This window comes from Gallinula chloropus (assembly GCF_964237585.1).
Source record: "Gallinula chloropus genome assembly, chromosome: 4".
NCBI classification, from domain to species: Eukaryota; Metazoa; Chordata; class Aves; order Gruiformes; family Rallidae; genus Gallinula; species Gallinula chloropus.
This window is the reverse complement of record NC_140088.1, coordinates 25,754,657-25,781,467: the sequence shown is the minus strand read 5'-3', so window position 1 is coordinate 25,781,467 and position 26,811 is coordinate 25,754,657. Positions and strand designations below refer to the sequence as shown.

The 26,811-nt window shown below is 37.5% G+C and overlaps 1 protein-coding gene across 2 annotated transcripts in view; it reads right to left on the bottom strand.

The window, feature by feature from the left end:
* The window catches only part of SOX6 (SRY-box transcription factor 6), a 238,176-nt gene that overhangs the window by 83,815 nt on the left and 127,550 nt on the right, over positions 1-26,811 (bottom strand). The window contains exons 7-8 of one of the 2 annotated variants that reach the window (XM_084263308.1): positions 11,589-11,712; positions 2,912-2,991 (exon numbers count right to left, since the gene is read on the bottom strand). In XM_084263308.1, the coding sequence (XP_084119434.1) occupies positions 2,912-2,991; positions 11,589-11,712 (204 nt within the window). The remainder of the gene's footprint in view (positions 1-2,911; positions 2,992-11,588; positions 11,713-26,811) is intronic. The other variant, XM_084263307.1, reaches the window with a different exon arrangement.

Below are 26,811 nucleotides of genomic sequence, written 5' to 3'. Positions count from 1 at the left end.
CAGGATATTGAAAGCTACAGCTGAATATTAATGGTATTTTACGACTAGCTGATCAATGTAATGCAAAATCTTAAGAGTCAAAGGTCTGTTGCTAAAGGACAAATTTATTTATTTATTTTGACTTTTTTTTTTCAAGCAAGGCCCATGAAAGTGAAATTAGCTACCTGAGAAATACCTAGATATGATTTCAATAAAGGTTTTAACCCATACAGGTATATAACCCACCGGTGAACTCAGACATACAATTCAGGGAAAATATATTAAGTATCAATGTGCTAAATAGCTTCAGTAAGATGAGCAAATCATTAATTAAAAATTGCTCTCTGGAGAAACAGCCTCTGTGGAATAATTGCAATTGTTACACAATGTACCTGCCAGTAAATTGCTTTCTGTACTATTAGATTCTCAGCTTCCACAGAAGTTGTCCTAATACACTGAAAGATGAGAACACAGAATTCCTGCTAGCTCCTACCTGAAGCATGATCGTCCCAAAAAACATAAGTGAAAAAAGAGAAGAGGTTATAAACTTGAAGCTGACAGAATTTTCACTGCAGCTGGATATAGAATATAGAATATAAATTTGGAAATAAAAATAATGCCTTGATAAGATTGAAAAGTTAGTGCTACTGCAAAGCTTTTTTAATTGAAATAGCTTTCCGGCTCCAAGTTCTCCAAACACTGATATCACACACAAGTTCACATGTAGAAACAAAACCAAACCTGCAAACGAATTCCCTATTTCTCCCACTGGCTGAAAGGAACAGAGATTAGATTTGTGATCAGTAATTTTAAGTACTTGGGAAATACTCAGATACCATGGTCACAGCATTCACATAAATAAATAAGTGGGTGGGGTGCAAGGAAGAAAGGAAGCAAAACAGAGAAAGAAGGGGGAAGGGAAGCAAAGATGGAAAAATGAGCTGAAATGCTACACCCCTAACAGGCTCCATGACGCATCAGGTATAAAAACAAATTCCCTTCAATGAACACACCCAAATAAGTGTTCATTTAGGGAACACTTTGGGAATTTATACAAAGAGAATATTAATAGTAAGAGTAAATAAAATTTAGTTCAGCCAATTTGCCAATCAGATGAGCAGATATCAACTGAAGGTTAAGTACTCTATTACTTAAACTCTTGCGACCAGGAAATATTAAAGGTTTTTGAAATCCCATAAAGGTAAAAGTCAAATCAAATAGAAAGGGGGGTAACAAGAATAAAAAAGCCTATTTTATGCCAAATGTATCTGAAGGGAAAACCTGGCCCCTCAAGCACTCAAACGTTTCTGAATTTATTATCACCACTTTCTTTGCGGGTTGTGTTCTTTTCTCTCTAATTGCGCTTGTCATGTTTAACAGCTCAGTCTATCATTTCTGCAGATTTATGAAATTGCACTATTGCTGTAGGTTCTGATCAAGGCTGATGTGCAAACAGATCTGTGGGTCAAGCTACAAATGGATCATGCAAAATTCAAGAATCAGGAATGTATGTGATCCTGTTTCATTTACAGTTGAACAGTTTTTATCCTTCCCTGACTTACAGTCTTGTGTAGGCTCACTATTTGTCGTACTGCATTTCAAAGGTAGAAAAAACAATCTATTCACAATGCTGATTTCTGAAGTATTTTCTCAACTAAAGCTAACTTTACTTTTGTATCAATAAGTATCCAAATACAGATTTCCAAAAAATACCTGCTATTTTCCCTAGTGAGAAACTACACTTTGTTTTGAAGCCTGTCCAAAGTAGAGTCTTAACATAATACTATCATGACCCAAAAATAATTTTGGGAGATCTTACCCTGCAGTATCAGGGTATTCTCTTTTCAAGTTTGGATTGTAGGTTAGGTCAGGCATAAGCTCAAGGGGTCTTTTTCACCAGTTCTGGACCATCAGTGAACAGTGAGTTCTGGTCTCATTCTGATTTATCCTAAGTTAACTTGGCAAGAAGTATATCAGCATTGGGTAAAGATAAGATGATTTTTAATCCTCTTTTTAATTAATTTTAATTAATTTAGAAAACAATATAATTGCAGAAGGGTAAGCAAAGTAGATATTCAGATATTAACATAGCAGCACTTTGCTACTCTAGGCACAATTTATTCCTACTTCCCATCTGAACCCAACTCTAACCTAACTCAAACAGGGGTTTCAAAGGTTTACTTGCAAATAGTTACATGCATCTTTAATGGCCTTTCCTCTCATGTTCACTGTCACTTCCTTTCCACACATTTTAACTCTGAAAGCTTTTGACTGTTTCTTCATTATTTATGACATTGTTGTGTCTTTTCTTGTGAAATTAAAAACTTCTTGCCACAAAAAGCTAGCTAATAATATGGCACATAAATCTTTCTTTCGCAACACTTCATTCTATATATGCCAAAAATAAATAAATGACCAAGCCAAGGCTCCTGACCATGCTTGGCATCTGACCAGCTTAATGCACAGCAAGGTTGAGATTACCTAAAAACAGAAGCTAAATGAGTTTGCAATTTATTGCATTGTCAGCACCACACTGTCTGAAAAAAAGAAAAAAACCCAATAGCACATATTTGTTTTCATACACTTCCTGCTCCAAATAAAGGTAGTACATTGCAGCTACAGGGGAAAGGCTAAATGAAAATGAAGTACAAAAAGGTCTTTGAACATATCTCCCATCAACTGGTCATATAATTTAAAAACCACCACTAACTCCAATGATATAAACCACACAGAACAATGTCTTTCACTCACAGTATCAAGGTTGGCCGCACATTGCTGTATTTGCAGTAGTGTAAGTACATAAGGTGTTAATCCTCCTGGGCTGTGCTCAAAAATTATTTAACATTCAGACTATTATTTAGCATACAGCTGGTTAGCAGTTTTCCCCTAAAATGTTGGCTTGGATCCCACATTTTTTTGTTCTGGCACATACCTGGAGCTGTAAAGGGCTGAGTCCAGAAGCAGCAGCAGCTGCCATTGTTGATGGAATGAACTGCACAGGGTAGTTATCACCTGTCGGGAGAACAATGCGTGCAGGTTCAGACAATGAGCAGAGAATAGCATCAGACAAGTGCAAACATGGACCTAGGATTGCCTGTGCTCCACAGCACTCCTCTAAGCCTAAACATCTGCGAAAACAAAAGGCTTCACTGGGCACGGACTTGCCACGCTCCCCTGGAACTTTTTTGTTAGCAGATAGCTGGTAGGCAAACTGGCAAAACATAAATGTGATACTCGTGATTTTAATTTTCAAAAGCAAATGTTCAAATCAGGCATGTTCAAAATGGGCCTTAAGGCCACAGCCACACAGACAAGATATCCCACTGGTTCCCAAAAGAGAAAAACTGTTGTCGCCACATGTTTCTTAATATGGGAGAAATTTTTTATAACTCAAGAAATTCCAACGCTGTTTAATGCAGGGTGATTTCAGTATGTAGTGGCTCTTTCCTGGGAAAGCTACCTAGTTGGCTCAATACAAGTTAAAGTTGTTTGTCATTTTGCTTTGATGTTCTATCTTCAGACACATCCTTTAAGGTAACCATAGAGAAAACCAAAATGTAATCACTTTTAAAAATAGCTTAAAATAGAATTTTAACTTTCTCTTAGCTCTGGGGCCCTATTGAAGTTGATAGATTACATAGTTGTTCAGTGAGATGAAGATTCAAACATTAAAATATCTGCATTCTGATCACTGGAAACTGAAAATGTCTGCCCTCTTCATTGAGGGGACAACAAATACTCCAGAAAACAAGAGATACCATTGATCCAAAATAAGCATTCATAGTAAGCATTACATCTTACAGCATCTATGGGTGTTCCCACTTCTAAGCCACTGACAAAATGCATCACACAGTGCCACTGGGACACTTAATCGATGTATAGGATTAAGGAAGGCTGAAATAATTTAACAGTGTGATCTGTAATATAAAAATGAATACAGTGACAGATAAATTACACAGTAACTATGATTTAATGGAATATCACTTTAGCTCAAACTACTTAAAGCCAGTGTTAGGTACTATCTATAGGCTACATTTTAACAGGATGCTCCTCCGTAAATTTCTGAGATTTACAATAATCGGTCTGGTTTATGTGGACTTTCCCACACTGAAAACAGAATGTAGCAATGAGGCATAAATACAGAAATCCAAAATAATATAATCAGGACATTCCAAGACTTACATTTATTATTTTTTCCAATCATCCCTTCAAATAAATAACTGAAGCCTTTGCAGTCACTGGATTCCTCAGAACTCTCCCTTTATATCACCTGAAGTGTCATTGTATTCAGCTGAGTTTAAATTCTCAGTTGTTTCACATTTTTTAATAAATTGTACATGTCTAATCCACAAGGTCTCTTTGCATCATATCCATAATACCTCATCAGACCATTGAGCACAGTATGCCCTTGTACACAGTCCAGTAACAATTGGATTCTGATTGCATATGGGGCTCTGCTACAATGCATTCACTAACACTACATTGTACTGGTGTCCTATGGAGTAATGTTCAAAATATCTCCGCTTATTTTCCCCCTTCCATGATGTTGATTTTAGTTTGCAATGATGTTGTGGGGTTTTTTTCTTAAAAAAAAAAAGAAAGAAAGAATAAAAGGGGCAACAAAAAACCCTAGATCCTTTTCTTAAAGTAATAAATCTGTCTCTTTATGGTTAAATAGTTCTACTCATCTCTTTGATATTTATATGAAATTATCTGAATAAATAAGATCCTAATCTAAGTTAAATAATGTTTCTTTCGAAATATTTTACAAGGTTTTAAAAAAATCACAAAGATGTTGAATTAATGATGCTTTAAATGGGGGGGAAAATAACCATCCGAGTTATCAGCATGGACTGCCTTGCAGAACATTTTGGAGGCATTCTTTCTTTAAATATCATGAATTATTCATTCCTGTTCCACACAGCAATCTTTTCTTTCTCCCTCCCCCTCCACATACACTTTTTAAGTTCAATACCAGTTGCTTTATTTGTACTAAAACATTTTCCATGTCAAACATATTTTTGAAAAAATCAAACTCTAAAAGAATTCCCTGGGGCACTCCTTTTTCACAGCTGTCATGCTCCTATGGTTTGAAATAGCCAGATATTTTACACACACGCGCGCGCACACACACACACACACACACACAGAGTTTTTGGCTTCTCAGTAAATGTAATAGTGTCTCTACCACACCCCATAGTGTTCTGTTGCTCACCTGCTAGTTACAGTTCTTTCGTTACAGGAAAAAAAAACTTTATACTTACACCATTTATTTAATATTAAAACATAATACTGTCCTTTTCATCCCTCCTTTTAACACGCTAAATTATGGCTAAGTCCTTAGCAGTACCATTACACTGAGAAAAAACTTGAATACTCTTTCGACTTTGGAGTACTTTGCTGACACTGAGCAAAAGTAAAAGCAGAGCAAAGGTTCTTTTTTCTCCCTTGAGGAGACTGAGAATGCAAGGTATGGGCTGGTTTGAATTTTTAATTACAGAAGGTACATATTTCCCCCTCTCATTTTCTCAGTGCAAGGATGGATCAACAATCCTCTCAGTAGCTGTCTTGGCAAGAAATCAGTCAATGTATTGTAGCAATTTTGTTCAAATTTGTTTCTACATTTGGAATGCTTGCGTGAGGATCCATTCTTTTAAATTTGTACAAAAGGCAGCAGAACATGTTCAAACAGGTCTGCTTTAGGTACTGGTGTGTGCTGGCCTTTGATAACCAGGAGTGAGAAGAATGCTGGAAGAAGAAAATCTGTCATGTTTTGCAAACTGATCTCTTCAATCTCCTTGCTGTGCTGACTGTCTATTTACATTTGGCTGCTGTTGTTTATATATAAATTGGTGTTTACAAGCTATGGAAAAGTATGCCAGACTTCTGTTTCATTTGTCAGGTTGAGCAACATTTCCAAATGAATAAAAGCAGCGAGCAATTGTACTGTGCTTTGCTACAGAGAAATAATGTAAATGTTTCTTTTTGTCTTGAATGAAGTGATGAAGCTTAGCGGCCTTTATTTATAGGATGTATGGCCTTACTTTCCAGATGAAGGCTTTGTGAGCTGTGAGGAAAGGATATCTGGCTTTTGTGAGACTCGGGGTAGGGGGAGAAGGTGTTGCTTTATTACCCATCCTTCCCAAAACACAGTTGTAAGACACAAGCTGATTGTCCTCATCTGGCTCAAAAAGTATTTGATTTGATGATGGTTTCCCCATTTGGGGATTATAACTTAAAATCCGTCTTTTCACGCATGTGTCTCAAACTGCAACTTGCATACACTCTATGTGGAATCACAAAATAACAGGAAACAGAGTTGGAAGAGATAGAACAGATCACAAATTCCAGGGCCCTGCCATCCCAGGCATAATTGACAGACCAAAGAAAGAGAAACTCTCCTCAGGGTGTTGTTGGGATACAGTAAGGATATGGAGGCCCACTCCTGCCACATTCACACACAGGCCATGCATTTGGTTTGTGAAGAGGCATCAGAACTGAAGATGTTAATAGTGGTAACTGGCAATAACTCCAGCAATACTCTGGAGCATCTCCCCTGTCCGATGATGCTACCTCGGTTTTGCCTTTGTTTTGAGCAGGATTTGCTGCAACACTGCCTTGTTGCCATCCTCAGTTCACAACAGAATCAGTTGCCCCAACAAGCAAAGAACTTCAGTACAAATCCAAATTGAAAATATTCAGCTGCCTTCTACTACTTTCAGCCCTTCCCTCAACATTTAAGAGTGAGGCACATATTACTACAAGAAATCTTAAGGGTACAGATTCCTTGTTCCAACCAGTAAAATCCAATGCGGAAGACGTGACAGACTCAGTCCTGGGGAATTTCCATTAGAACCAGACTCATGCAGCTCCTCTGCCATGCAAAGATACGTGGTCAACTCAGCACACAGCTGATTTGATGTACGCTTTCTTTTCTTACCTGCTAAGAGGAACAGCAGCCTACTGAAAATAGACTATGGTGCTACGTAAAATTTAAACCACCTTACTGCTATAGCAGAAACTTCTGGAAGGCTGTTCCAAATGGTAATTGCAATGATGGGTATCAGTGAAATCCAGCAGCCTAAGATCATGTTAGTCATATGGATTAACGACTGTAATCAATGAGCATAACTTGTTTGATGACAAATATCTTACAGAATTGGAACGTTCTGACGTCCAGCAAGCTGACAATAAGCATCACAGTTTTCTTTGCTATGCTTTACCTAATTTTATTTTCATTGATTTCAAAGGAGTTACTGTTGACTTGACCCAATGCAACTACAGCACAAGGTCAAAATATTAGCTACATTTCTGACTAATTTTGCCACCAGCCTAGGAAAACAGTCTCCATTTTCACATTTCATTGTATTGCCAGCATAGCAAAATCTCAAGTAAATTATTTTTGTGTATAAAATGAGATGACCAAGGTAGGCAGCCAGGAGTTGTTTCTTAGCCATTTTAACCATGGTCTTCATATGTTTTTATGAATGAAATATGAATAAATGCTTTAAAAATACTGCAAATTATCATTCTACAAACCCTTTAAAATAGAATTTACAATCTCAGTGACTCTACTTTCCATAATCTTTTTCAGAGCTGTTTTCCACATCTGGTAAAGAACTGACATAATACAAAATATTTTCAGAAGCCTATTGAGAGCAAAGTGATCATTCATTTCCAAGTCGCATGGACTGCCGTTATGCAGCCAGCATGGGGAGTTGCCCTCCTACTCTGCTCAGAGCAAACTGTAGCACTGTTGGAGCTCTGCTCAAAGTATGGTCTGGCTTCTGTCCAGCATTACTCTATATCTTTCCTCTGTCAACATCCTACTTCCCCATTCCCTCTTAGCCACAAAAATTGAAGGAAGTAATACTTTAGGCATTTCAAGATGGGTGACACAATTGTCTTCCTCCTTACCCTACTCACTGTCTTCTCCTCTTGACCCAGGGCACTAATGGGGACACACTAATCACATTCAAGGATACTCCAACCCACTAACTTTTCCTGGATGCATGTGGTTGGTTAAGTGAAGGGAAATTTGCACTGGGAGAGAAGGTATAATGGTACTTATGTTACCCACCAGCTCCAAGTAGTAAGCATAATGGTCACAGTCAGAAAGCCGGCACAGTTGCTTTCCTGTACTTGGAATGCAAAATAATTATATTAACTATGTAGCATCTCTGGGCAAGTGTTAGCTTCCTAACAGCTGCCACTCTCAGCTTCCCACTGGAATAAGTGGCAACCCCCACAACCAGGTACTCTACGAGGCTCGTCAAGCGCCTGCAGGTCAATAGTCACAACAGTCATTTGAGATGCACAGCGCCCTAAAGTTTTAATTAATCCGGTATACAGTATAAATACTGAAATATGTATAAAAAATTAATTAGGTGGTCTATGCAGCTCTGATTTCTCAATTAGTACTTACCATGCCGGAAAATTATATTACATGACTTTGAGATACATAAGGAAGCATGGGACTTTGGGGATTTTTTTTCTAATGTAATTATTACTTGTCATCAGCACTTGCTAACTTTGGCCTGTTTCACCTCCTATTGCTCCAAAATATGGGGGAAGGGTTACAGTCACCTCATGTTATCCTGCCACGCTGCAGTAAGCTCTGCCCTGTCAGGCTTTAATACAAATCATAGCTGTATATCAGCAATTCCTTGAGTTTTCTATTCATAATGACTCCCTGAGCTCTGAAGTTCAGAAGCAACTAAGGCATGTGCTGGAAGGGCCTCAGAACCTACTAAATTCTCTTCTCTTCTACTGGTCATTCCATTGAGGGCATGACCTAGTGTAGCTTGTTATAGGAATACCATCTTCTTACTTCAAGGCAGAGAGGTTAAGTGCAGATTTGCAACAGTACTCGGTAACTGCTATCTTGGCATTGAACTAAACATCCATGAAATTGGTTCCCACTTAGCATGTGAAGATATATCTGCATGGACATGTGCACATAATTATACCCCTGCTTGTAAACTAAAGCAGGACTTCTCATTTTGGCTGCATTGGCCCACTAACACTGATACACCGCTCCCACGTCACACCTGGCTTATGCCTAGCCCATTTTGAGGGCAAAGTAAATTAAGTGACTGTGCAGACAATATTTGACATTCCCTGAACGATGCAGTCAGTTTCAAAAATACTCAGTTCATACAGCCCCCATTACTGAAACCCCTCTCACGGTATTTTCTGAATGTCCAGGAAACCCAGCAAGGTCAAAACTCGGTCTTGCCTACATCAAACTAGAGTAAAATGAAATAGAAACTAAACCAGCACCCAAAAAGAAAACGGTAAGTATCTGAGGGGTTAACCCATCTCCTCTCTTTCCTCAGAAGTATGAGTGAATCTAAACTGACAGTTCTAGAGGTGAAAGTTTAATTTCTCACAAAAGTAGAAGAGTACAGGTAGTAACAGTAAAGTTCATAAATATTCCTCAGAAATTACTTTGAAGAACCCTCTCTATGAAAGAGTGTAGCTTAATCTCCAGTTTCATTAATTCCTTAACTACTGTGCCGAGAGTGCCAAAAATAGGAATTAATCAATACTCAGTGTAGTTACAGCATTTTTTTTATCATGATGTCTCTGCAACAGAAACTACTAACTTGCCCAGTTACCTTTGCCACACATGCTGTAGAAGGTAAAAAATATATTTAAAATAGAGATGTTCTTACTGTATGCAAGCCACTGGAATAATCAGATCATAGTGACTTCTGGTCTTTACTACTGTCAGCTGGATAACTAACTGGATACTATATGAACACACTAGTAAACAGTTTAGCTGCATTCTGAGATATCTAGGCCTTGATTTCTGCCCAACATTTGTTATAGATTTCCCTTTTTGCATTCCAGCAAGTAAAAAAATGCTGTAGAACTGTATCACGTTCTGCTATGAGGTCAACAGGATCACGGGTAAAGCAGTTAGGATAACTACAATAAGGAACACTTTTGAATAAGTGCAGAAATCTCTTCTGGGGCATGGAATCATGCTGGTACTCTTCTTCCCAAGTTATTATTGTACCAAGTAGCCTACAGAGCCAAAAATCGACACAACATGATTTGACATACCACCTTTCCCAGGGAAGAACAACCAACCACTTAATCATTAATAGTCAGAAAGCATCTCAGATTAAATGGGAAAAGCAAGGAAACTAAAGCACATGCCTTCTCTTGTCTGTGAGAATAAAGGTATTAGCCAGAGTGTTGTAGACAATTTCCACAGCTGGCAACTCTTACGCTTTTGGAGACAAAATATTCTTCACTTAGGTCCCCAACTGTTGTGAGGTGGTGATGTGTGTGAATACCCATCATCCTGTGCCATGTTGAGCCAGCTGACTTTCAGAGCTGTATTAACTGGTTCCTGCATAAAGCATGCCAACTTATTAAATTTGGAAAGAAACTTTGAGGGTTTTTAAGCCTGAAAATAAGATAATAAGTGGACAAAGATTCTGTGTTTAAAGAGGACTGAAGAGACAGAAGGGAGTGGGACAAACGGAAATGTTTGCTGAAATTCTGCCTGGCCTCACTTCATCTAATATTAAGTAAACTTGGTAGAAAAGATTTTAGGTTCAACCTGACTTTTAATTAGGATGCTGTTTACATCATCTGTTATGAGGCTTTACTTTGGATTTGACCCTGCTCCTGCTGCAGTCAGTGGCAAAAATGCCACTAACATCAAGTGGAAGCAGAATCAATGCTTTACTTTGTACATTTCATATTTAATGTAAAAAAAAAAAAAGAAGAAACTGGTATTTATGTTTTGTAGTTATTAGTTATCAGGTTAATATGCTAAAGACAGCTTGACAGGGAATACTATTAATGAGCAAAATAAGGTTCCTGCTTCTGGACTGAGGTCACTTACAAAGAATGTACAAATGAAAATAAGGTTGACTTTTATTTACTTAGCTATCTTCCTACATTGAATTCCTTTGGCAACGTGTCTTTAAACATTTAAAGCCCTGTTTACAAGGAAGCTCTGAAAGTAGCTTCAAACCATTATATCCCTAATTGAATTCCCCAGGAGTCCTGTAAACTCAGAGGAAAAAAGAAAGAAATCATAACATTTGCTAAATCATCTCAAAACATATTTCACTGCAAGGTTATGTGACCTGTTACAAGTCTGAATGATGACTGGGATTGAACTACTGAAACCTTTTATTATTCAGATCAAAATCAAAAAAAAAAGTTGCCCATTTGAAGCCTGCTAATTAAATTATACTTCCTCTGACTTTTATCACTAATTAAGAGTAAGAATTTTGGCACAAAAGACAAGTGCAGTGAAGATAACAGAATTAATTAAAGATACGTAGCCTTTGTATAGCAACACAGGGCAGACCAGATGCAAATTACTAGGCAAGTGGGCCAATATATTTAGAGCAAATGATTTTGTGGGGATTAAAGGTAAAAAAACTCACGATGTTTAATAACTAATACTCCATCCAACTCCTTCATAACAGAAGTTGTTTTCAAGTGGAGTTGCAAAACTCAACATTATTTCCAACCAGCTATGTCTGTTGTGTAACATCAGCAATATGAGAACAGATCACACAAGAAACCACAGCTAATGTCTTAAAATGGTAAATAGCTTCCCATCCCTGTCAGCTTACCTGGCTTGTAAGTTATTCCTGGGGGGAAGAGGAATCCCTGCTGGGCCGCAGCAGCCGCTGCCAGCGTCCGCTGGTCGTGTGGAAAAATTGGGATCATGAGCGGAGGCATGTGACCCTGAACCTGCTAAACAGAAGAGAGCCTCTGATCAGAAATAGCACAAATTTGTCTTGACAGGTATTTCTCCAGCACTGATAGTGTTCTTGTGTTCACACAGTCCCACAGAACCTTCGCCTTAATGTAATCCCTGCCAATTTCACATTATCACATCAAAGCCCTCACTAACATTGTTTTCCCTCAGTGTCAAAGGTGTAACAGTCTCAGTGAACTGCATGTTTTCCTACTTCCTCCTGGTAGATTTTTTTTTTCTTTCTTTTTTTAATTAATATTCCCTGTCCTGACACAAGGTAAAAAGGTACAAAACCTTTCTAATATACCATAGGTTCTTTACAAAGAAGAGTGATACGTATTTCTATTAATTTTTCACAAGTTTTCTCATCTTTGGTGACAGAAAGTGGAGTGACAAGCATTTTAGAAGTAACCTAACACTACAGTAGCTACTTTGATGTTCAAATTTTAGTATCCGTAGGGTAATTGTAATTCTGAGATCTTACAACGTTGTATTGTTCATATATATATATATACACATATATATATATACACACACACACCAACAACTCAGGTATGTTTTTTCAGAATCTCACCACAGTATTAAATAGGCTTCTAGTCAACACTCCAGCTCTTAAGATTTAAAGCTCCAACATCTTGGCTCCCAATTAAACTAACATCCTTTGCCATACACACCTCACTATAACATATAAATTGCTTGTCTGTCTAAGCAGTTTTATAGCTTTATGCACTATCATGTAGCTTGGTAATTATGGAGCTGTATTCAGAGACCATTTCAGAATAAAACCTACTATATCAAATTTAATTTGACCTTAATAAATGTATCAAAAAGCACAAATATGCAAAAGCAAAAAATTCTTCATCTTATACTAGCATTTGTATTGAGCTTATAGAAAACAGGACATGTGATAGAATCATATCTGTTAAATCCACATGTTAATTTCCTAGTTCCTTAATTTATGCTACATGTGTTTCAGAGACAGTGGCTAGGATCACAAAGAGTTTTTATCCATCAGTCCTTATGCCCAGAAGTACCCAAAGGATTGACTATGATTTTTCTGATTAGTAGTTAAACAAACATATAATAACCATTATATTATATATATCAAAGCTGGTACATGTAGGAAGAAATAGAGTTGTTAGGCAGAAAAAAAAATATTTGCTCTCATCCTACCAACAATTGGTGGCATTAAGTACTATTAAAATCTTAAAGTACACTTCAAGCAATTTTTTTTCATTTAATTCCTAAAAAACTTTTTTTTGTCAAATCCCATATGTTGACCTATGACATTGTTTAAATAGTGCCAAATTTTCTTGTCATATCTCCATTACTTTCCCAGCCATTGATGCAGTGCAGAAATGCTACTGTGTGTGTCTATGAGGGTTAATTTACCAACAACTTTTCTCTTGGGAAAGCCCTAAGATGTAGGTTAATAAAGGTCAAGGAAAAAATAAACACTTTACAGTATTTTTTGAATCCATTTCTCAGGAAAATCAACTTATAATAAAAAGGTCTTTGTGCAATTACTGCTATGGCACTGGGGCGTGAAAGCTTTGAGCAGCTATTTCTCTCATTTTAGCTGAGGTAAGCCTGGCTGTGCATTTTGGGATATGAGTTAAACTTGGTTAGATTGGAGTTGATCCCCATGTGCCCAGCACAGGAGTCTACCTCTGATAAAATGGTGTTACTTTTGCTCTGTGGTGTTCCTTTACCCTGGCTCTACAGAAGTACAGCAAATGAGAACCACAGGCTTTGTCTGAGAAAAACAACTATAGGCTGTATTGGAAGGAATTCAACACAATCCAACATACAATCATTTTCAGTAGTTCCCAACTACAGTCTAAGCAAATGGATTTAAGGCTTAAGATCCCTTTCAATCACCACACACAGAAAGTATTTCCTTGGGGTTGCAAATGTACAAGACACAGCCACGATCTCACAAGACACAGAGATCCGATTGAGTCCTGTGGTTAGAGTGATGGTGCGTGCATACCCACAGCAATACTTCACACTGCAGCATCATAAAAATAATTTGAAACACATAATAACCAAGTATTACAATGGTTATTTCCCAATGCAATCCAGCATCTGCCATATCAAAACAGATTTTTTTTACACTCCCAAGTAAAAGCAGTTCTGTAAGTGTGGAGAATTGCCATTACATGTTCTGGCTATCTGCTATGCTTCCTTGAAATACTACTCTGAATATTTGATCAGGTCCTCGGTTTATATAAATCCATGTAACTTTGGCTAAAGGGGGCTTACATGTAGAGTGTAAGTTTGAGTTGACACTTAAGGGAGATATACAGCCAAAGAAAAGCCCACATGGCATGGCAACCATTCCAGCCTATTGGTTTTCCCTCTGGCATATATTAAATACTATTCCTATGCAAATGTTGGTTCCACCCAGAATTATTATTCACATAGGTGTTGATTTTCAACACAAGTCAACTGAAAACCACAAGTAAGGACTAAAAAGGAAGAGAATGTACAATTATCACTGATCACTGAACTATTAAAGATGTAAAATTAATACCCTCCCCCCCCCCCCAAAAAAAAGTAGTCACCTACTGACATTTTTTTCTGAGGTTGGTAGTTTGGGGGGGGGGGGGGGGGGCTGGGGTATTTTTGGATTAGTTTTTACTGAGGGGGAGAGAAATTGGGAGGAGGGGTTGATTACTGTACCTCATAAAATCAGCTACATGCCCAGAAATTTTAATTGCTAAGATGTTCCTCAGGTCTTTCTGAGAACCAAGACTGTAGCAGATGCCTGAGAAACACTCTGACTCTGTCTCTTCCCATTCGTAAAAATAGCGTATTGTTGGATCGGCACTTTCCCCTTTTGTCTCCTCTGTGCTAAGTTGTTGATGATGCCATTTTTTGCCATCTGCCCCAGAGCTTCATTAAAGATACATGAATGGACTAACTGGGCTGCTATCTTGTGAGGAACAGGTGCTATTGTTTGTCCCCGAAGACTTGCACTAAAGATCTCACTCAGAATACTTGAGAAAGAGCATCTGCAGCAGTCAGTCAGAGAGTAACTTGGCAGAGCCCGTACTATGGACTAATATGCAAACAGTGACACTCAGGGGGACTCATTTTCTCTTTCATGAAGATTTTTTTTTTTTTTAATTTTTGACGGGTAGTAAATGTTTGATTTTAAACAATTCTACCAGTCTATCTTTTTAACTGAATTACACAAACCCCGGAGGAAACCCAAGTATATTCTTTCCAAAATTCAGTGCTGCAACCTCGAGTAAGATCGTCTCTTACATAAAGCTGCCTCATAAAATGTTTCTATACAACAAGCTCAGATTTAACTGTGTTAAACACAAGAAACTACTGAGATTAGGGAGCTCTTTAAAGGTAGCGTACCATTCCTTTAATATCCCATCACAACTCTGATGGCCCTTGGGAACTGATTACAGTACTTCCTTGCCTGAGATCTAAGTCAGGAAGCAACTTTAGAGCAAATCAGCCCTGATTAGTTCAAGAAGCAACTTCCAATTTGATTCTCCCTGAAATAATAAAAGCTGGTGGCCCGTTTGATAAACTGGGCAAGTCTGCAGTACTTTGTCCTACTGTCATGTGAATGCTAATCTCAGAAGTTTGTTGGACAATCCTCTTTGTTAAAAAGTCACTGATGGTTAGTGCTGTGCCTGGAAAATGGAAGCCAAAGTGATGTGTCATAGAAAAATAATGCCTTGAACGAAAATGATCTGCTTCTTTTGAATAAGGAACACAGTACATTCAGACAAAGGAATAGGAAGGGTTCTGTCCTTAGAAACCAAAGCTGCCTCCACAACAACTAACACTGCAGCCAGAGAAGGAAAGGCATTCAGAGAAAAGGATGGCAGCAGAGCAAGCAAAAACACAGCTCACACATTTCTGCTTAGCCGGGAGGATCGCAGGTTTCAAGAGCAGTAAATCCCTCCCTATAATGGCAGCTGAATTCCTCGCAAACTTTTCAAGATCAAACTTGACAAGTTGCCTCTCTGTTGTCACACTGTTTACTTCAGTAAAGGGGAGAATTAAGTGCCATCTTTTGGGGAGATAGTAAGCATAATCTTTATATTTTATCCCTTCCTTAGAGCTTTGGGTTGTTTTGGTTTTTTATTCTAATCAGTACTAGCATAAACCAGTGTGATAGGCTAAATATGTTCAAATTGCCTAGAATAGTCCATCATCATTATTCAAAACCATTGTACCCACTTCTTCCATCAATAAAACCTCTGGACCCTCCTCTCAATTTATAGAAATCCTGAGATTTGTACTGAATCTACCAGACTTCTCCAATACATGGTAGCTGTGAAGCCAGTCTTTGAATTTACTAAAATGACTTTTTTTGGGGGTTTTTTTAGTATAGGATGTGCAGTGCCTTTGTGATGTTGCAGCCTAAAAGCCTAATTCATTCACAAGAGGGGTTTAAACTTTACATAGTTTAGACTGTAATTTTTACCTAGGATTTTTTACCTTCTTGAATAATTGGTATAGCCAGAGCCAGACACAACTTGAACCTCTTTATGCAGTCATTAAGCTTTTAATTTCCATAGCAAAAAAGTATTTGAAATTTTCTACTCTCTCATTTAAAAACTCCAGTGTAATAGAAGATTTTTCCAGGTAATGGCAGTGCATCATGTAAAAATGTGCGTTTTCAGAACGCTCAAAGTACATGTTTCTATGATAGAACGTAATGGCTACAGCTCAACAGGTTACATTTTAGGTTGATTCATTAAAAAAATCTTAAACACATAGCACTGTTTTTATACCAGCATTGTAATATTTTTTTTTATTTCAATAACTAGTGTTGGGGTTTGCTGTGCTTTGTAAGAGAAGAAATATAAGAAGCTCTGTTAATTTGAATTTTATTTTGACTAGGTCACATTGGTGACTGCAAGAAAGTAAACACCACATTGCAAAAAGAAGTAGGGACTACTATAAAACATGTGAAAGATCACTTCCATTATTAAATTTAGCTATGCACCAAGACGTTTGCAGGTTTGGGCCCAAATCTCCTCCCCAACTCTGCCAATATTGCAATTAACTTGTACCATCACTGAGCCTCTTTCTGGTCCCAGAAATGATCTATTTGGAAAAACTGCAGAAGAATTGTACTAAAAAAAATAAAACGGTCTCTTTGGTTATAGAAGAATGGTCCATCTGGTTTGTTTGTGCTGTTCTGATGAAGTAAAATGACTAAGACTGGGTTAACTGACCAGTTATAAAGGATCTGTCTACTTTGTGTGTGAGTAGTGGCTGGGCCTTTTGTTCTGAGCTCAGAAATGCTAACTTACGAACTCTCAAGGCTTTGAAGTAATGCATCACTGATGACTAAAATTCTCTAATGTAAAACAATATGTGAGAGTGGACCCAAGTGCTTGAGAAATCCCCTCTAGCATAAATAATCCCAGGGAAACAACCATGACCTGGCATGAGGAGGAATGGCAGTTGAGAAAGGTGGGCTCCAACAGACCAAAAGCGATCTCGCAGGCACCTCAGTGTAGCTAAGACACTGAAAATCATGTTGATGTAGCTTGCACATTGAAAATTATGCAGAGACTACTTTCCGCTCCTGTTAGTAACAGAGAATCACTGGAGCTATATCTATATAGGGAGGTATATTATGTTCTAATTTATCTGCCATCTAATTATCTACAGTCTAATTGAAAAATATTTCCTCTCCGTGAAAGTACATGAGCCACAAAGAAAATATCTGCCAATGAGATCCCTGGGGACGTGTTGGCAAATAAACTGTAAAAAAGATACCATAGACTTGCAAAGTGAGAACATTTCATATGGGAAACACTATGAAAAACATGTAGCCCACTACTGAATTTGTAAATGGATTGTAACTGCTATTTTCTTTCTTTTCCCCTATCATTTTTTCCATTTGTCCAATGGTTCAGCACAATTTGGAGATTTAAGTCTACTGCAGTGGCCACAACATTAATGTGAAAATTGCAGCCATGATCATAGAGTGAAACAGAGCATCCTTATTTTTTATTATATCTTCCTCACTACTTTGAAACTTTAAATTAACTAAACTTAAATTCCATTTACTTGGGAAATAAAGAAGGGAGCAAACACTGAAAACAGAATAGATTTAAACACTAGCTCTCATTTAATTTCTCTTAGCTTCTTATTGTAATGCCCTGTTTTTATCTAGCTCCTCAGCTACCTGGAAATACAAAATTCAACTAAAGATGATTTCATGAAGTTAAGAATATGATAAATGGTAATTAAATCTCTTTAAATTGTCTGTATTTTAAGAAACTCTCACTAGGAGGGATGGAGAACATCTCTGCTATAGAGAAATAAATAAAACATGTTATGCAAAAGTGAATTTATAGTTCATTTGGAATTAGAGATCTACCACCTTTTCAATCCATACAAATGCATAATCTTGTCAATTAAATATTATTGTTAAGGTCTAGTAGTATGTTAAAATCACTTTAAAGTGCAACTAAGGAAAATTCATGTGTGTTTATTACTCCTTAAGGGTCTATTAGTGGGTATTTTATTCAGATTTGTGTTGTAAAATCTGCATAAACTCAGCATATTGTTATCCCCATGTGTGCATTTGTTTGGTTAAAGCATAACAGCAAATCTCTATTTCTGCAACTTCTCGAAAAGTCAAGAGAACTAAAACAGTCCTAATTTTAATCAGATACAAACAGTTATCTCTACAGAAGTGAAGAGTTGACTATTATGCAAATTGTCACAGTTAGTGGTCACCAAGCCATCACAGAAGACTGAGCAAGTCAATTATTTCAGATATTTCCAAAGACTAGTGAAGATGTATGTTTCTCATTTGCACCTTGTCTTATTCATACCAAAATAAGAAAAATATTGCAGCCTAATGATACTTGTTGATATTTTATATACGGAAGTGCCATTACTTCAGCTCAAATCTAAATATAAATTATGTCAGAAATTCCTTATTAGCTTATGTTTTTATGGTGATATCAAAATATGCAAGATTTGGGGAGTACATTGAAATGTCCTGTTGATGGAAAAATTTAGAGCAAGAGAAGCTTTAAAATTTGCATTTCATATTGGAGCTTTCAAGCCGAGTTATCCCCCCACGTCCTTTTAAGAAAGAGTTCTTTTTTTGAATAGTAGCCATCACTAGTTATTAACATGAAACTAATTCCCTCAGTAGAAGGGCTAGCAATGTACAGTATAAAAAAAAGAATAAATCTAACGTCAGAACACTGATGTTTGCTAAAGGAAGGATACTCTTTCATTTTAAAGAATAGCTCCAGCAGAAGTGGGAAGAAAAATCATGTCTCAATGCCTCTGCTCAAATTCTCTCTGCCCTATAAGAGGTAAAAAAAAGTAGAACAAAAGAACAGGTTGGGGGTTTTCTATTATATAAACAAATACAGACTATACCTGAAATATAGGGGGTCGCTAATGCTAACAGGAGTTCCACCATTTACTTCCCTAGGGGAGGAATTTCTTCTTGATCACCATACTGCTTTTAAAGCTTGCTATATTTTCACAGACATTCTAAGATTTATAACTATGCTGTCTTGCAACTATATAAGCACCTCAAGCTTTTAGATACTTTACAGTTTTACATCCACAGTTTACAAAGGACACTCAAAGAGGCCTTGATTTCTCTCCCAGTCTCAGACGTGACAATGCATAGCAGATATAAATCCATTCCATTGCAACCTTTACACCTTACCACACAGTTGTAGAAAGAGCTACCCAAAGGGCAGAGCTATGGCTAAGGACAGACAAGCCCTGTAGAAAAACAAGAATGAGGCAGCTTTTGAGCCAGCACATGCCAGTGCTACAGAGTTTAGCCCTGAAACACTTGTATACTGGCAGGATACAAGGGTGGAGTCACAGATGCAAAAAGGAATCCCAGGCAGTCCTATGGCTGATCTCTTCAGGTATTTAGCTCTCTGTGAATTTACTCGTTTGTTATAGGCACATGTTATCTTTTCCTCCAGCCTAAGTGGGAAATATTCAAGAGAGTAAGTCAAAGAAGATACATCTACTGAGAATATTTTTGCTTCTGTATATTTTTGAAAGGGAGTTAACACACAAGAGTAACCTAGATAACTTCCAGAAATCATGTGATGTTTATGGAGTGTCTAGTTCTAAACACAAAGGGTTATCAAAGGCAATTACATGGAGAACTACTTTAATGCAGAAAACTTGAGATCAAAGTCAAATCAGAATACTGAATGCATGCAAAAATTAATTTGTGCCATCTCTTCCTAGGATTCCTCAGATTTTGACATGATCTGACCATCTTTACTCAGAAAAGGCTCCAAGAGACCAGTGTGTTTGCACAGTATGACTAAGGTGATTACCACTACTAGGTATACAGTATTTACTGCAGGTTTTGGAGTAAGCAATAGAGAGTTTCTAAACTTCCAGCAACATACACACAGCCTGCTTTCTTCCTATGCCAACTGTGCCTGGCTCAAATCAGTTATATTGGCTCCTCAACTTTCTACAGCATTTATGATTCATCTACAAAAACATTTTGAAAGCACAAAATCATTAAAAAGGTAAAGTAAGGCAGAAACCCAGGAAACTCCTATTTAAAATGAGCACTTGGTATTTTCTGTCCAAGTTTGGGTGTTAAAATTCCAGCAACAGCTATACTTCAGACATAAATCCACACTGCTGTGCTGCCTTTTCTGCAGAGGATCCTGATATTCAAGAAGGAATGCCAACCTTCCCGTTTTCTGGCTTCCCCCGATTTGTCAGAACTCCAGCGTTATTTAAAGCACGCTTTCAGCTTGCAAATAGATCTTTGCCTTGAATCCTGTAATCACATTCACGTTAGAGCGACGCTGCTCTCAAAGTTGGGATATTTTCTTCAGTTGCCCATGACAATCGATGTGAATCAACAGCACAAAGCTGTGCAGCAATCCCTTCTGCCCACCGAACCTGCAGCGAAGGGCTGGCTCCTCTGCAACATGCCCAGAGTTGGTGTGATGAAATGCACAGACAAATCTACATAGAATTACAGGGCAATAACAATGGCCCTTTGTCCAGCTGTGGCTGCTCCCCCCTCTGCAGCCAGGCCTTATCTGCTCAGGAAATGCCTGCTCTAACTGACAGGTAGGAGATTAAATCTACAGCTGCCGAAACACAATCTCCGCTCTGTTAGATAGGCTTTCATTGAAAAGCACTACAAACACATAATTTGTTTATGTTGTACCAGCAATCTTTGACAAAGCAGACTGTCTAGCTGAGACAAATGTGGTTAAACCCATTTATTGTATTATTTCTGCTACACAGAACAAGCTCTTAAAACGTAGAAGCTAGACAAGGCACAAAGCTCTAGCTGTCTAAAGAAATCAAGAATAGATGACTTCTTGTTACACTAGCCCCCTTTACACAGTGTAGCATGTTCCCTACTGGAAAACATCCACTGTGATTTCTTTCTTTCCTTTTTATCTCCCCACCTACCCCTCCTTTTTTTTTTTTTTTTTAAGGGGGTGGTTCAATGATGTTTATGTTTCCAGGTTTTAAAGTTTCTTTTGTTTTCTCTAGCATCAATAGATATGAAATAACTAAGCTATTCAAAGGATGCCTTCAGATTTAAGAAATACGGGAATATTTTTGAGACTGCATCTCAAAGAAAGAATAATTTTCCAGACACACTGTCTCGTCTTTCTGACTTAATGCATGCTCAAATACAAGTTTTGCCTGACTAATGAATGCTGGACTGACACCCCCCACCCCTTCTCTCTCTGTTTTTTAATCATCAATCACGTATTTCTCAAAACATTACTTCATTTGTGTTACACCTTCTGCTTTATTTTAAAATAATATTGCTGGCTGTTTATTTCAAATGAAAGGCACAGGGAACTGATGAATTAAGTGTTTATAAATCTGAGTTTTCAGATTGAAAACAACCATTTTCATATTGTAAAGGCTTTATGAGAAAAACCTATCTTCTAGTTCTAGTTCCTTCTGGCTATACATTACTCCTAGTAAACCCCCCTACAAGAACTAAACATGTACTATATGCTGAGCATGAGAAGGGCAATGTTCGTCTCAGGAGAGCCTCAAAAATGCCACTTACTTCAGTGGAGCAGGACACACTCCTGAGAATGGAGCACGGCCCATACCAATCTCTGCTTTCTATATTTAAGACTCTCTTCTCCGGCTGATCTGCATATGCAACTCCAATTAATGTTACTGGGAGTTGTGTGCACACACAGATGTGCTTAGCGACTGGCATATTAAAACATCCCTTCACTCCGATGAAATTTAATAAATGAGTTTTCCCAGTGTTATTACTAGAGATGCTCAGTAAGGAAGATCTTGCAAATCATAGAATTGTGGCTCTAATGGTTAACCGTAATTAAAAGGAAAAGAAATGGGAAGAGCAGTCAACATCTTAACGTTTTATCATTCACGTTACTTCTATAACCATCCTGCCTCTCCCGAGGCATTTCTTACATACCCTTTTGCAGCATGTTGGTTTCCATATTATTTTATTTAGCCTTAATCACAGCATTCATCTCTGGATTTGAGAGGAAGCTGTATGGAGCTACCAAAGAAGCTGCCACTCAGAGCTTTCAGTTTGGCATAAAATTAAAAAAGTATGCAATAAACTGACTGAATCCATAGGGAATCCCTCAAACAGCATGGATAATGAGGGGAATCCATAACAGACATAAACAAACCCAGAAAGATGTCTGGGGCCAACATCATTATGTAAGATATATGCCCAAGATGTATGGGCATACGTTTGAATGTTCAACTTCAAACTAAGCCTGTATTAGATTGATTGAATCTCAGCATGGGGTTCAGTTAATAAACAAACCTTGCCTTTGGAAAATATTTGGGGCTGAAATCATTATAGCCAGGCACCTTCTACAAGTGGCACTAAGATGCCCTCCTCCCTTAAAGCTTTGTTAAAGCAGGATGCTAAAGAAAATTAGAAATCCATACTATCAGAGGAACTGATATAATTTTCAGGTTAAGTGGCACAACTCTAAAGGCAGTTGTTATCCACAGACTGTATTTCAGGCTATGCACCAGGGGCATATGAATAGAATTCACATTAAAAATTAGAGACCAGTTGGAATCTTTGGGCTTTGATTCACACTTCCCATGTTTTTTAAACATCTTACCCATATTCTCATAATGGATACAACAATAATGCTAGCAAATCTTTTTGGTAATTATTAATTTCACTGTAGAATAGCTTTTTTGCTATGCTTGGCTTGTTAAAAAAATGCATTTTGCTCACCTCAGGGTACACCATTAGCCTGCATATTTGCTCTTTTCCTTTTTTTCCAGGTTTTGTTTAAAAATTCTTCTTAAACCTGTATATTAATCACTGCTCAGAGGGCGAAAGAATTTGCAGGAGCAGCTGAAGTGCTACTTTTCTTCCAAAGTAGGAACTAGTAAGTGCTGACACTTTTTACATACAAGGAAATAAGAATGAAAGAAATATAAAGGAAAAAAATTAAAATTGAGACTAAGGATGAGGGCTGACTTGGTGGCTCAAAGTTCAACATATCAGTCTACCATAACATCATCTTGCAAAACCATGACCTGCAATGGCATGCTGTAGTGACAGCCAGGTCTAGAAAGTACCCTTGCCATAGTTTTGGTCACTTGGTCAGGTAATAAGAAAACAAGAGAAGGAACTCTGCAAAAATGCCTATCCAAATAGACTGCCAAAACCAGAGAAGACAAAAAGCTTCTTTCAATAGCTTTGTTCCAAGTCTTAAATGTGTGTTTACCTCTACACCACCCTGCTCCATTCTGAAGCTCTGCTTTAGGGTTCAACTATACAGAACAAACAACTGCATGGCATTTCAGTACATTTGTATGGTTCTGCACTACGTCCCCATGTGGAGAACGTTTAAGTACACCGAAGATGCCTTTGTGGAAATTTATTTACTCACTAGGAGACTATTTTTAAAATGTATACACTATGAAAATCAGTGGGTAGTAACAGCCATTATGAAGTCACACATCTTAACAAGCAGAAACTTTCCTATTAGGCATTTTCTTAAAGTGAAAGCAAAGGTATCTTTCTCTACATATGTATATAAATACATGAGTGCATAGATAGGCTTATAGATTTATACTATAAAAACATACTCTACATATGTACACAAATACAGATCTGTGTATTTCTATGGAGATTACATATTTATATATGCATATACATATGTATTTTGCATAAATATTTTTAAATATACATACACACACACAGAGAAGTGTGTGTGTGTATATACATGTGTGCGTGTGTAGAATATGCTTTCCTCTTCTTCTCCAAATCCCTCTATTGGGATTTCAGAGTTCTAAACCGCATCTGGCTATGGTCATCATTTCAATTACTTTCTTGGACGCATGAACCTTGTGTTTCTTAGATGCTTACTCTGTGAAGACCTCCTCTACTTCTGCAAAGATGTACTTTGAGCATGATACGTTTAACAGATTCGCTGCTGAGTGAAGAAGTTGGCAAGCCAGCTGGGATAACCATGGTGGTAGACAACATGAGTAACAAAAGAAGTCATTTGAAAATCATTCTATCACTCATATCCATTACTGATGGATTTCTTTCTCTCTCTTCTATTTATCAAATAATTTTTTTCTCTTTCACTAAATATTTTTACTCCTCACCTTGCATAACTCCTAGCATTCACTCTCACAATCTCTTTTGGAGAGTATTTTTGTGTATACAAAGTAGCTATCTGTCAGGAAATTCTCATTTCTAGGCCACTGATACCAAGAAAGTCATTCCCAACAGTTTTCAATGAATTTCCATAATGAGGATGGAGACCATAGAGAAGTACTTTTGGCTTTCTTGGTTTTATAAAGGTCATTGTCATGAATACAAGAAAAGCTTATACATAAAAGTAGAATCATATCAAGGAAATTAAGAGACCCATAAGCATCTGTGTTTTAAGACAGACACATGCAGCTGAAACAAATTCAAATCATGCTTTTCAAAAGCACTCCTAGTGCATCCAAAGGTCTGCAGGGTAAACAACGTTCCTCCCCAAACTCCTGTTTTGTAAGCACCTGCTTGTCTCCACTGTCCATTTCCATTTAGATGCATTTTCAAAATAGTTTTTAGTGTGACTTTATTCCCATTGTGAAAGTCAGTCTTACTCCAAAATTGAAACAAAAGAAAATAAAGAAAATAAGATACCAATATAAGGTATCTAAGATGTGAGGGAGAATGGGTTGAACAGGATTAACATGAGATGCACAGACCAGCTAAGCTCTATGTTTATTTTGGACCACATTGGTACAGTAGTTTTAAGGGAGATAGAGAGGAGAGGTGTTGATATTATATTTTAAGGAAAACAGGGGAAGAGACCTTGCTTATGGTAGCGTATCTAACTGCTTCCACACTTAGACCTGAATTCCACATTCATGCTTTTTTTAAAATACATCAGAAGTCTTTGTGATATTATTGCTATCTACTTTTTTTGTGGCTGAATAGAGTAACACCCATTGCGTTTCCAATAGTATGTGCATCCCCAATACTGCTGTCCTGGAGTTGCCTGGTGCATGTGGTATTGTACTATTTGCAGCTCTTTAATGAACAGCAGAATGTACATCTAAGTCATCTCAGCGTTCATACTGTATTTTTTTCAGAGCACGTCAACTTGATCTCGATTCTCTCTCCTGGAAGTCTGGACCGTGTTCAAATCACTCATTCGTTTTCCATACTCAGTCTGACTGGCTTTTGCTGTTACCAGTTGCTGCTACAACCTCTGTGCTATGCATAATAAAAATCTTTCCCATCTGAGTTGTCTGCCATGGTTACTGGAAATCTGCTGTATGTAGCATTCCCAAGAGCAGAAAAGGAAGGTACCTTTACTGCAATTGGATAAACATCGCCTTTTCTTTAAAAGGAACATCTACCCTCACTGAAACCACATCTAATGGCGACTGCTAAGCTATCCCCATCTCTCCAGTTAGATTTATGTTAATTTAGTCGTTCTTCTGTTGACATAACAACTGAAGTATATGATCCTCTTCACTTTTCATCCCTTGCATGAAGAAAAAACAAAACAACACCCTTCCGAAGATTTTGCAAAACTTCACCCGAAAATACAGTTAGGGTAAAAACTATCTGATCACTGCCTACTTATGATGCTTTTTAACTGAGCTTGCATATTAATTTATTGCATGCTTTGTTTGTAAATGTGTTTCTGAAATAAATGAAGCATTTACAAATATGATTAATCTACAGATTCAGAAGCACGCAATAAAGAAACAAATTACCGAGTGCCCTTGTCCTTTTACACATAAGCTAAAATACAAGTTTCACGCATCTAAGACTGCCGAGCTTTATTTTTTAAATAGTGTTGTTTCAAGTGGAAGCTTTCAGCAATCAAATTTTGTCTAAGTTCCTGATTCCAGTTTCATTTATAACAGTGTAACTCAGAAGCAACTGCAACATATGTTGTAAAGCAACACCAGTGTAAACACTGTGTAGATGAGGTCAGAATAAGTCTGTTATTGTATGATTTTTAAAGTGGTCACATAGATTAATATTCTCACTCTTTAACAGACTTGGGCACATCAGCATGAATACAGAAATGCAACAAGTTGAAAATTCAAAGTACATTTGCTAGTGTATTTTATGCCACTCACATTTTCAGTCAGACCACCCAGAGCAAAGAAAAGAAAAAGCCACAACAAAAAAAGCCCTCTGCATTGTTTGCAATAATATGGAAGGAAATTGAGTGTATATTCTCTTCTTCCTGTATTTTCCAGCTAGATTAAGCTGTTGTCTTCACAATTGCCTCCCAGCTGCTGTGACTTGTGAAAACAACAGACCCTGCTCTGTTGTCTGCAGAAAGCCTGGATTGTTATGAGTAACTTTATGGCAGGCACATGAGTGTGTTAAGACTTTAAAACACGCTCAAATGTCATGTGCACACCCAGTGACGGGCAAGAATAATTATGAAAAAACAAGAATTCTATGTCTACGAAACAGTGTCTGACAAAATGGGCCATTCATTGTGTTCCTTTGGGAATGCTTGGACTCTCCAGCCAGAAAACAAAAAAGGCACTTTTTTCCTGCCGTAGGCTGAATACTTAGCTTTGCCATCTGAGCCCTAAGAAAACATGGG